Here is a 13,181-nt window from a genome sequence, read left to right on the forward strand (position 1 = left end):
CTCCAGGTGCCTGGCTTGAACCACATTCTGGGTTGAGAATTTTAGTTTTTAAAAACTTGTCTGAGTTAAGAATTAATTAAAAAAAGAATTAAAAAAAATAAAATTTTGAGGGTGGGGAGGTGCCCTGTCAGGTAGATCTTTCTAAAGACAAAAAGTAAAGTTCTGAGGAAATCAACTATGAAAAGGAAAAAATTTTTTAAAAAAAGGAAAGCATAGTTTGTTTAATTTTAATACTGTGCTATCATTGAAATTATATTTATCATAATTTTATGATGTTACGAAAAATGTACATGAAATTTTTTGATTTTTCTTTTCCAGTAGCTTTTTTGCATTTCCTGTATACTTTTTTTTTCAGCATAAAACAGTAGGAAAAAAAAATAAATGGTTATTTCCTACATTTAGACAGGAACTCTTTTTTTTTCCACATTTTTATTGGAGTATAATTGCTTTACAATGTTGTGTTAGTTTCTGCTGTACAACAAAGTGAATCAGCTATATACCTATATCCCCATATCCCCTCCCTCTTTTTTTTTTTTTTTTTTTTTTTATACGGTACGCGGGCCTCTCACTGTCGTGGCCTCTCCCGTTGCGGAGCACAGGCTCCGCAGCCATGGCTCACGGGCCCAGCTGCTCCGCGGCATGTGGGATCTTCCCGGACCGGGGCACGAACCCGTGTCCCCTGCATCGGCAGGTGGACTCCCAACCACTGCGCCACCAGGGAAGCCCTCCCCTCCCTCTTGAGCCTCTCTCTCACCCTCCCTATCTCACTCCTCTAGGTAGTCACAAAGTATCAAGTTGATCTGCCTGTGCTATTCAGCAGCTTCCCACTAGCCATCCATTTTACATTTGGTAGTGTACATATGTCAATGCTACTCTCTCACTTCATCCCAGCTTCCCCTTCCCCTGCTGTGTCCTCAAGTCTGTTCTCTACATCTGCATCTTTATTCCTGCCCTGCCACTAGGTTCATCAGTACCGTTTTTTTAGATTACATATATATGCGTTAGGGTCAGTTTCGTTCCTTTTTATGGTGGAGTAATATTCCATTGTATATGTGTGCCACATCTTCTCTATCCATTCATCTGCTGATGGACATTTAGGTTGCTTCCATGTCCTTAGCCAGGGACTCTTAATAAGTATTATTCTCAGAATTAATCCAACCAAATATTTATTAAATTATTATTGGGCACCTGCTATGTGCCAGTGACTCTGTAAGTACCAGATATAAAAAATAACAGTAATGATCCTTGTCAAGATTTTTTTAAGAGAAGGATTAAAAATTAAAACTATTGGCTGGCACTCTTTTCTATCTTTCTTTTGTTTTTGTTTTGTTTTCTTTTTTAAGTAGCCTATTGTAATGCCTGATGCAGTTGTTAAGGAAGAATTCCTAACAATTTGGACCTCAAATTTCATGTATTTTTAAATAAAGCATGGATGATAGGGTGCAAGGGAAGGTAAGTGTGCAAAAATTACTAAAGGTGTTTAATAGGAGGGCAGGTTATGGATAACTTAATTCTTTGATAGAGAAGTATAAATGGTTATAAATGTAAAGGTAACTATTGAAGAATAGAAATAGGGTGTATAGCTTTCAGCCACTTGAGTAAAGCTCAAAAAGGACAAAGGAATCTTGGTACAACTTGCTAAAAAGAGAAAGAAAACCCTATATTCCAATTTAGATGAATGCACGGTGTTCAGATCTTTTATTTGGAACTGTGATTCAAGTGTAACATGTTTTCACGTATTCTCTATTTTTTGCCTTCTTTTTAACAAGGTCTAGAATCTTACATATATCAGAAAATGAAAAGTAGAGAAACTGAACGGCATTCTGTACACGTCAGTGATCATGTAAGGCAGTCTCAAGAGGTAAAAACATTTTATTTGATATTTTAAAAGCTCAGTTTCTCACCCTTTGTCCCCCAACTTTATTCTTTCCTTGTCGTTCGCCTTTATGCAGTTTATCCACCCAGTAATTTATCCTGGGTATTTTTATCATGAAATAGAAAGAATTTAGGAATTTTTGAAACTGTTTTCGCATATATAAAAGTTGCCATGTGGAAGAAAATAAGATATTTTCAATACACTTTTAAGAGGTAGAGCTAACATCAACATATAGACTCTACTGGGAGACAGATTTCAGCCTGATTTGAGAAGGAATTTTTAGCAGTTGGAGCTTTCCAAGGATGGAATGGTTTATTTCTCGAAGTAGTAAGTGCCTCATTTAGTGTGGTTAATTAAACAGGCAAAGCAAACATCTTTGCAGATGTGTTGGAGGGGATTTGGACATTGCAGGAAAGGACTTTCAGTGTTTCTCTACCACTGATTTTGCAGTCTGTTTTTCTTAACCATTTGCAAATATGTGCCTGTTTTATTGCCATCCACCATGAGGGAAGCATGATCTAGTTAGACTAGCCCCCCAAATCTAATCTTGGTCTTGGTTTGAATATTACCTCTATGACCTTGGGAACTATATGAATGTATACTAAAAACCTCAGATGTTCTTGTGGGAATGCAATCTGTGAAAGTAAAATATAAGACTACTTGAAGGTAATTGGAGGCAGGGACCTATCTGCCCTGTCAAATCCTGGCTCTGTCACTTCTAGGTTTCAAAGCTGTATACATCAATTAACCTGTGAGCTTCATTACCTGTATCTCTAAAATGGGGTTAATGCCATCCTTACGAGACTGATAGTGGATAACAAAAATAACACCAATGAAAATGCCTAGAGTAATGCTTGGAGTATAGAAATAGAATGAGATATATTCAAGGTAACATTCTAAATAATCATCAACTGAAACAATAATCTGATGATAGGATATAATAATGTAATGGTCAATGTTTCCTGTCAACTTTGACCTTCTTTTCTTCTTTCATGTCATTAACTGATGTTATATGTTCACTCTCATTTTTGTAAAAACGGTTATGTATTACATTTTCTCTTTGATGTCCCCATAAAAGTAATCCTTTCTGTTAAGGTCAGTCATCACACTGAGTTACTCATACATTGTGCTAACATTATGCATCTTTCTAGCTTGAGTCTTGCATGTTTAGTAAGAGAAATATTGAGCCTAGAGGAAAGGAAAAAAAAGAACTATACCCTCCAAGGAGTGTGTTCTGCAAATATATTACTGGAAGCTTGGGGTGGGAGAGAGTTGGGTGAACATGTAATGACCTTTCCCTTCTGCCCAGGATCTAAGCAAAAACTCTTTGTGGAATTCAAGGAGCACCAAGGTCAATAGGAACTCTCAGTGAGTATTTCTAAACGTCTGCCTTTAAGCATCTTTGGCTTTTATTTTTTTTAACTGGATTGGGAATAAAGGTTTAATTGGGTCAGAAAAGGAGAAAAAAAAAGTGTGTGTCCAATGACAGTATTTTTCTTGTGTTAGCAAGAATGAAAATTATTTATTCTCCTAGTTTTCCTGTTTCTGGCAACAAGATCTCACCTTAGTGCCTTTTAAGAATATAATGATACATGTACTACTGTAGCAAATTAACCGTTTGTCTTTTTTTAAAATTTAATTTTATTTTTGGCTGGTTTGGGTCTTCGTTGCTGCATGCAGGCTTTCTCTAGTCGCAGCGAGCAGGGGCTACTCTTCGTTGTGGTGCATGGGCTTCTCATTGCGGTGGCTTCTCTTGTTGCGGAGCACGGGCTCTAGGCGCATAGGCTTCAGTAGTTGTGGCGCACTGGCTTAGTTGCTCCGTGGCCTGTGAGATCTTCCCAGACCTGGGCTCGAACCTGTGTCCCCTGCATTGGCAGGAGGATTCTTAACCACTGGACCACCAGGGAAGTCCCTAACCATTTGTCTTTTTAGTGTCAGAAAAACACACATGAAATAATGAGTATCATATATTTTCTGATAGATAAGAGTGAAATTTGCATTAAAAAGTAGGAATAAATTTGTCTTGACTGAAAATAAAAAGACTTAGAATGAAGACTAAATAATTTTTTTTAGTTTTTTTTTCAAAATTTTCCTTTTAGTTTATAAGATGGATCTTTTTGGTTTCTCCTTAACATCCTAAGTGTTTGTCAATGCAGTAACAAGTTGAGAAGGATTGAGACAGAGAGAAAGGAAGACAGGGCTAGAGAGAGGAGATAGAGAACTCACCTTTTTATAGACTTGAGGTTCCTCCTAGACTTTTATTTATTCAGAGAAAATTTGAAAACCAACCAAGGAAAGATTATTCTGTTTGTAGTGTTTTATGGACTTTTCCAGTTACATCATCAAATTAACCATTCTTAGAGTTATAGGAGCAGAATTCAAAAGCATCTGTACTCTACAAAGGGCCCGTTGATGCCAGGCAGGTGGAATATGGCGGTCAGTTTGCAGTCAGCTCTGTTTGAGATGGCCTTTTCTCTGGAGCTCTCAAGGTCTCTCTGTGCAAGCCTGCCTCTAGCCTTAACATGCACATGAGTTTCTTCTCCCAAAAGTTCTGTAGTTTGTGCTCATGCAGAGTAGTGGGTTATTGCAGCATGAAATTAAACAATAACTGTAATTGTACTTGCTTCCCCAAGGACCTTAAATACTGGACATATTCTTCGAATGTATTTATTCCAACTTGCCCATGGCCACTTGTGCACTTGAGCAGGGCATGTAACAATTTAAAGAGAGCTAATGTCAGCCTGTGAACATTTAGGGGCCATGTGGGCTAATGAAACTGATTTGTTGGCTTGTCCAGAGATATTCACAGACTCTTTTGTAGGCATCTGCCTTGCATAGTTCAGGAAGCCTTTAGTTTAATTGATCCAGAACAACACAAACACAGTTAAGTCTTATATATGTTGTGTGATCACATAACTAATTAAAAACAAAAACCAACAACTGCTTTTCAGTTAGCTTAGGGCCTACTCAGTAAATTAATTACATGTATATCTGGTGCTCATTCTTCTATGAAAACAATTGTAGGGTTGTAAACTGTTTCTCTAAAGGTAGGGGTCAAATGTAACTGATACTCTTCCTTCAAAGTAATATATACACATGTATATACATATATACTTATAGATTGTATTATTACTGTTTCATACACTTTTCATTTCTTTGATCATTGAAAATTTTGAAGCATTATCTAAATAACTTTAATTTTTCAAACAGGTTGAGAAGTTCAAATGGAGTTAACAGTAAGTTTTTTTTGTTTTTATTTTTGGCTACGTTGGGTCTTCATTGCTGCGCTCGGGCTTTCTCTAGTTGCGGTGAGCAGGGGCTACTATTCATGGCAGTGCATGGGCTTCTCATTGCGGTGGCTTCTCTTGTTGCGGAGCACAGGCTCTAGGCGTGTGGGCTCAGGAGCTGTGGCTCACGGGCTCTAGAGAGCAGGCTCAGTAGTTGTGGCGCATGGACCTAGCTGCTCTGCAGCATGTGGGATCCTCCCGGAGCAGGGCTCAAACCCATGTCCCCTGCATTGGCAGGTGGATTCTTAACCACTGCACCACCAGGAAAGCCCAACAGTAAGTTTTTATATTTTTATTTTTTCATCTTATCAGTGGTGGGGTTTACTCTCCTGCTGTCTCAGACTTTTATAGTTCTTGAAATCCTGATTTTTGTTTACTATACAAAGTAGCAAGTTCGGTAGAAAAGTAGAAGGTTGAATGTCTTTCTCCAGATAAATCAGGAGATCTTACCTGATCTTACCTGTTACCTGTTTTTGACTGTGATTTTCTAGTTTTCTCTGTGAGTGAGGGTATAGCCACTGAGCTCATTTAGACTGTTCAACAACTCTTACTGTCATCGTTTAACACATTACTATTTAAGAACCATTCATAAGATTGTATGTGGATCTCCTTTCCTATATGTCTTCAGTGGGACTCCATGCCCCAAGTGGCTAAGTGGGACCAAGCCTACTTTGGTGAGACACCTCCCTGGTGAAGCCACTCTCATTAGCTACTTTCAAATTTCATCACAAACTGTACCTTTCCATCTTCCTGACCCCTTGATACAGACTGGGCACCTTCATCACTTATGTGAAACCTTCAGTGCCTTCCCATTACCTATAGGATGGGCTGCAAATCCCTTACTCTTTCTCAATGCTCTTGAGAGTCTGGCCCCAGTCCAAATTTCCAGGCTCATGAATGAGCCCTTTTATGCAATATTTCTTCCATGAAGAATGTGACCACCTACCTATTACCCTCTCCACGTGGTGTCCAGAGGGCATTTTCAAATGTGGAACAAAATGTTCCACCTCCCTTCTCTGCCATCTCAGGAAATGACAACTTTATCCTTCCCGTTGCTGAGGCCAAAGTCTTGCAATCCTACTTGACTCCCATTTTCTCACATCGCCACAGCCAACCCATCAGTAAGTCTTTCAAAATATATTGAGAAGCTGATCACTTTGCTACCCCCACGTATCACTTTTCACCTCTTCCCTGGATTACAGGATGGCCTCCAAACTGTTGCTCTATTTCCAGAGAGCAGCTGGAATAACACTTTTAAACTCAAAGTCATATTGAGTCACTCTTCTGTTCAAATGGTGTTCCAGCTCACTCTGTAAAAGCAAAGTCCAAACACCGTCTACGAGGCCCTGTTGATCTGCTCCCCCTCCTTCAACTCTGGCCACTCTCTCCTCCTTAACACAGCAAGTATGGTCCTGCCTCAGGACCATGCACTTGCCATTACTTCTGCCTGGAATACTCCTCATTTATCCTTATGACTCACCCCCTCTCTTCCTTCGGGTCTTTGCTCACATTTCACCCTATCAGGGAGGTCTTTCCTAACCAACCTATATAATATAGAAGAGTAATCTCCCTGTCTCCCACGATTCCTAACTCTCTCAATATATATGTAATATACTATAATACTATATATTTACTTATTTATTTCCTATTTCCCTTTCCTACAATGTAGGCTTTATCTGTTTTCATTACTGCTCTGTCGAGGATAGACCAATACCTGGCACGTAGTAGGTCAGTAAATATATGCTGAATGAATGTGAACAAGATCTCACAGCTCCTTAAGTGGTGAAGCCAGGATTGAAACTCAGTTTTGTCAGACTCAGATGCCCATACTGTATTTCACATTGTTTGTCTATGAAGATTCCCTAAGCCTCTATGTACACCTCTATTATATTACTTAGCAAACTGTATCGTGATTATAGTTTACATGTATTTCATATTTGTTTTTCACTAAGGTGGGGGAGCCACATCTTATTCACATCCCTCATGCCTAGCACGACCCTTAGTGGGGGCTAAATACTTTTTTTTTTTTAATTATTGAATCGAACTTAGAAAGGCACAGTCTTTTTTGATGATCTTACCTTTTACCCGGCACCCCCAAAGGGAGGGAGTTTCTTCCCTTCCTTATCCAGCAACAAGAAGCCAGAGACATCTGTGAAATTGGGCTCCTTATGCCGCTTCCTCTACAAGGTATAAAGTAGTTCCCACCATGAGACTAAAGTTCTCAACTTTAATTTTGATTTTATGAAATGGCAAAACTTTTGCAAAGGATTTCTCTTGCGACTTGTAATTTAGGACTTGAGCAGGTAGAAGAGAACCAGTTAAACTTGCAAGAGGTGTTCCCAACACACAGTCCGTCTGTAACCAAACAAATCCCTTGCTCTCACATTCTCTGCCTCCTTCTTTGTTTCTCTTATATTCCTCTTAATGTGTTTTCATCATCTTGTTGTCATTTTAAGTCAGTGAAGTAGTGTGCTAATAACTTGGTATTAATAATGTCTTTATGTGGGTACTGCATCTTAGTAGGGAGCTCAGAGAATTGTGCTTCTGGGATGTCGTGCAACGTGATGGGCAGCCGAGTGCCTTCTGCAGCACAGAGGTGTAATTGGTTCAAAGGAAATACATCTTTGAGGCTAATATTACCTGTCTTTCTTCAATTCCCTATATAAATATGTTTGGAGACATTGCATTGATGATTGGAAGCTGTCAGGATACCATGCACAATAATGTGGTTAAAGAATATTAGGCAATCTTTTTCGAAAACCGAGAAGCCATTGTGATTAACCCGTTCAATAATAACTTTGCAGGCAATATATTCATAAACATGTATTTACCTCCAGCCAAGTAATTAAGATGCCAATCTTCTCTGTAATTTCAGGAATCTCAACCTCCTTAAAAAGCCCTCAAGAGTCTCACCATCATTATTCAGGTAGGATGCCTGTGTACATAGACATGTCAATGGAGCTAAATGTCTGTGATTCTGCATTTGGAAACAGAAACACTGGTGAATTTGTGGTGGTGTTATGGCTCCAACTTGAAAAGTTGTTGTTCACTCTGATGAGAGAACATTCAGATTTCTTAACTTAGGAAAACAAGTTTTTAGGATTTAAGAGAATTTGGATTTAAAAAAAAATGTGTGTATTGGTAAGTTCCAAATTGTAAGGAGGAAAGACGACCTTGAGATCTGAAAATTCCTTACGAGGTCAAAAGCCAGAGATCTTTGTATTTTGGGCTGGGGAGGAGACAGGCCTGAGACTAGTCCTCTGAGGAAGGGTTTTGCACCCTCACTGGGCCCTCAGTGAGGGTAACCACTGAATGAATGCCAACCCCACAGGGTAAATTCAACAAAGACACCTTAAGGGATGTTATTAAACAAGATGTCAAGGGTCTTGACTCTCTTAAGCAACATCACTTCACAGTGATTCAGTTGTCTTTCTTTCAAAGTGGGAATAATTGTACTTGCCCTTCCTGAGGAAAAATCTGCCAAAGGGCTAGTTGAGAATAAAGAGGGAAACACTTTGAAATGCAAAGCAGTATAACAACCAACTGGACTCGTGCCATTGGGTGGTCTTTTGGCCATCGTTGCTCTCAGTATTGGATTAGATAACACATGGGCAAGCTTTTTATATAATCTGAAGCTCAGTACAAGAGTACAAGTGTATTGGTGTGATAATTTTCGTTATTATTATATCAAGGTCATGTGCTCAGGGTCCAGTAATAGGCTACCTTATCCTGAATTCTCCTCTGTAGTGAATAGTGTTTCTGTGGATTTCAGACTCCACATTCCAGGCTCTTGTAACTGGGTCTTTCAGCTCAGCAGTAATCCGTTATTTTGACTCCAGCTGTCAGCTGAAGAAAGCATCTGGTGAGGAACACTGTAACTCACATCGACTCTGATTTGTTAAGATACAGCTCTTAACAGGAAAATGCAGATCACTTGCTTCTAATTAAAACTGGTCTTCAGCTCTCTCTGGGAAAAGAAGATGAACTCTGCAAAATCAACAGTAGATGTCCCCACAGTCCGCTGTGCGTTAGATTTGATCTGGAAAAGAAAAACCAGAAAGACCACAGATTAAAATGCTCTTTAAAAGCAAGTTCCACATCTGAATGGATTAGTATGGTATTTGGTATTCAGGAGAGTGGAGGTAATAGCGCTACCTCAGAACATATTATGTAATCTCATATAATCTATTCCTAAGACTGGGATATCCTTCCTGTTTAAGGCATAGTTTATTTTAAATACTGTATTATAGATAATACATTTTTAAAAATTTATTTATTTTTGGTTGTGTTGGGTCTTCGTTTCTGTGTGAGGACTTTCTCTAGTTGTGGCGCGCGGGTCTCTCACTGTCGCGGCCTCTCCTGTTGCGGAGCACAGGCTCCAGACGCGCAGGATCAGTAGTTGTGGCTCATGGGCCTAGTTGCTCCGCAGCATGTGGGATCTTCCCAGACCAGGGCTCGAACACATGTCCCCTGCGTTGGCAGGCAGATTCTCAACCACTGCACCACCAGGGAAGCCCCAAGATTTTTTTTTTTTTTAATGTGGACTATTTTTAAAGTCTTTATTGAATTTGTTACAATATTGCTTCTGTTTTCTGTTTTGGTTTTTTGGCCCTGAGGCATGTGGGATCTTAGTTCCCAGACCAGGGATTGGACCTGCACCCCCTGCATTGGAAGGCGAAGTCTTAACCACTGGACTTCCAGGGAAGTCCCTGTAGAGAATATTTTTGATAAAAGAAAAAATAAAGGTCTTTGAAATAAAATATTTTAGCATAATATGAGTATATTGATGTGGGGAAGGCTTTCTGTAAATTCAGCCCACTGATGCATACTTAAACTAGTAAATCTGCTTTTGTTTGCAGCCATTGAAAGGAACAACTTAATGAGGCTTTCTCAGACCATACCATTTACACCAATCCAACTGTTTGGTGAGTGCCATTTCTACCTTCTTGAGGTTGTGCCAGGGCAAAGGCATACCATCTGAGTGAATCATAGGAGAAACCATTTTGCATAATTTTAGCTGCAAATTTTCTTTTGCCCATGGTTGCAGTTTAGTTATATTAATTTCCTAAAATGGAAAGTCTTGTTAACTGCCCGGCTGGTATCTAGAGTCAAAATCTGATATACTATGGGGATGGGACCTATAATGAGCAGCAGTTGGGGAAAAAGCAATAATATTGCACCTGGCATTCACTGATTTAAGGCTGGAAGTAAGTAGAAAAGAAAAGAACCAACCAACCATGCGTAATAAATACAGAAGAAAGCATTAAACGTCAATACAGTAGAAGCTAATAGACATCTAAAGAGAAATGCTTTGTATATCGCTTTTTATTTGTTTGTTTTGTTTGTTTTGTTTCATGTAAACTAATTGCTCTTAACTCAGAGAGCAAATGTAATTTTTAAAGGCTGGAATAGTAAGGAAAAACAAGCTCGCAATAGCCAAGGTTACCGGCGTTTCTCTGTCCTGCCAATTGACAAAGTAACAAGGGTCGCCACACTGTCCCAGATCTTGCTTCTCCTCAAACCCTTCACATGGGGACAGATGAGGTGGCTTCTGATCGTCGATGCAAATGCCTTCTCCTTCCACTTGGCTCCACAGCTGGTTTTACAACTCGGTAGCTCTGTTTCAGATCCTCTAGGTAATTAGAACTCTAAAGTGGCATTTATCTGGGCACCAGGAATACATATTTCAAAACATGTTACTAAGCATTACCTAGACGTATTCTTTGGTAAGCAATTAAATGCAAGAGTGAGCGAATAGATTCTTTCCTTGGTAAACCAGTACAGTGTTTATAAGAAAAGCCATTTGAAGCTGAGGTGTAAGGAGAAAATTAAATACGGGCTGGACAGAAGTTGTATAGCATATGTCACTTCTGTTAGGAAGCATTGCATAATATATTAGGTGGAGTCTAGGTTGAATAAGAATGGCTCCCTGTTCAACAGCCTGAAAGTGGAAGCTGTAGAGCAGTTAAAGAACATTTGTGTGTAAAATCTTTGAAGTGGGATTGGGTTTGTCTCCGAGGGTCTACTTCACATTAGCCAGGTTAACATATCTAATCTTTACAACAGCCCAATGAAGAGAATGTTATTTTCACTTCCATTTTACTGATGAGGAAAGTGAAGCTTTAAGTAACTTGTCCAAAGGCACAAAGGAAGGAGGGAAAGGCTCTGGGGTGTGACTTTGGTTCTAACTTTAACTGGGTTAAAACATGCGTTCTCAGTGGGGTAATATCACCCCTAAGAGAGCAAAAACATCTTTTTATTTTTATGTGTAAAGCACATACACACACACACAGAGTACATAAACATAAACAGTATATCTTTGGTATTACAATGTCAGGGAAGGGGCAATTAGGAAAAAAAGTCTAAATTTAAGCTCCTAAGGGGGATGACAGGGTTAAACTATCTCTTTAAAAGTATGCTAACACATATATATGGAATCTAAAGAAAAAAAAAAAAACAGAAAAAAAAAAGAAAATTGTCAGAAGAACCTAAGGGCAAGACAGGAATAAAGATGCAGACCTACTAGAGAATGGACTTGAGGATACGGGGAGGGGGAAGGGTAAGCTGGGACAAAGTGAGCGAGTGGCATGGACATATATACACTACCAAATGTAAAATAGACAGCTAGTGGGAAGCAGATGCATAGCACAGGGAGATCAGCTCGGTGCTTTGTGACCACCTAGAGGGGTGGGATACGGAGGTTGGGAGGGAGGGAGACGCAAGAGGGAAGAGATATGGGGATATATGTATATGTATAACTGATTCACTTTGTTATAAAGCAGAAACTGACCCACCATTGTAAAGCATTTATACTCTAATAAAGACGTTTAAAAAAAAAAAGTACTTTCCTTTAACAAAAGAAGCGTAGCCTTGCTACTCTGATTTTATTTTTGTCGAGTTATAATTTATAATAAGAACAACTTAATATTTATGTGACATCTGATGCTTTGTTCATTCTCCCCCTCCCTCTTTACTGGACTATAACATGGCCAGATGTCTGTACTTGCCTCTGAAGAGGTGAAATTCCCATTCCCCACTGATCCTTTGAGAAACTGAACTGATTCTGAGTTGATATTTAGGACGCCGTTCATGTCACAGACATGGATCTCATTGAACCCCTCCCCTGCACTTCTGTTTGCCACAGGAGAAGAAGTAACTGTCTACAGGCTGGAGGAGAGTTCCCCTTTGAATCTGGATAAAAGCATGTCTTCTTGGTCCCAGCGAGGGAGATCTGCAATGATCCAGGTGTTGTCCCAAGAGGAGATGGATGGTGGCCTCCGCAAAGCCATGAAAGTCATTAGTACCTGGTCTGAGGATGATGTCCTCAAGCCGGGGCACGTTTTCATTGTGAAGTCCTTTCTTCCTGAGGTTGTGCAGGCATGGTGCAAAATCTTCCAGGAGAGTACTGTGCTTCATCTTTGCCTCAGGGTAAGTCAGAGACCCAGAGCCCAGATGGACAGGTGGTCGAAGAAAGGAGATCTGGCTCTATCCTGGTCAAAGGCCATTATCTTTTTTTTTTTTTTTTTTTGGTGAATACTTCCTTTATGTATAATATTCATATATCACAGATCATTGATTAGGAAATGTCAAATACCATTGATATGATTAGGGTAGACATACACACATATTGATGTATATACACACATATATGTGTATGTTTATATACATATGTATGTATATATTCACACACATTCATCTATAAAGCCAACATTTTACCTAATGTGAAAACAGAGGCACACCCATCAAGGTCAGAACAAAGCGAGAATGCCCACCATCTCCACCACTATTCAACACATTACTGGAGGTATTAACCAACTCAATTAGACAAGAGAAAACAAAAGTATAAAAACTGGAACAGAAAAAGAATGAAAACTAACTCTGTTTGCAGATGATATGATAGTAATGCTAGAAAACCTGAAGAACTAGTGATAAAAACAACTCAAGCAATAAAAGAAATCAGGAAGGTGGCAAGGTTAATAAAATTAACACACCAAAATTAATAACTTTCATATAAGCAA

The 13,181-nt window shown here is 39.2% G+C and overlaps 1 protein-coding gene across 1 annotated transcript in view; it reads left to right on the top strand.

Annotated features, from left to right (window-relative positions):
* Window positions 1-13,181, top strand: part of TRPM6 (transient receptor potential cation channel subfamily M member 6) — a 138,946-nt gene that overhangs the window by 108,197 nt on the left and 17,568 nt on the right. Inside the window, exons 29-34 of the mRNA XM_060300839.1 lie at window positions 1,770-1,861; window positions 3,186-3,244; window positions 5,087-5,112; window positions 8,039-8,089; window positions 10,023-10,088; window positions 12,308-12,591. Coding sequence (XP_060156822.1) covers window positions 1,770-1,861; window positions 3,186-3,244; window positions 5,087-5,112; window positions 8,039-8,089; window positions 10,023-10,088; window positions 12,308-12,591 — 578 coding nt within the window. The remainder of the gene's footprint in view (window positions 1-1,769; window positions 1,862-3,185; window positions 3,245-5,086; window positions 5,113-8,038; window positions 8,090-10,022; window positions 10,089-12,307; window positions 12,592-13,181) is intronic.

Source organism: Globicephala melas, chromosome 6 (genome assembly GCF_963455315.2).
Source record: "Globicephala melas chromosome 6, mGloMel1.2, whole genome shotgun sequence".
In the NCBI taxonomy this organism is placed as follows: Eukaryota; Metazoa; Chordata; class Mammalia; order Artiodactyla; family Delphinidae; genus Globicephala; species Globicephala melas.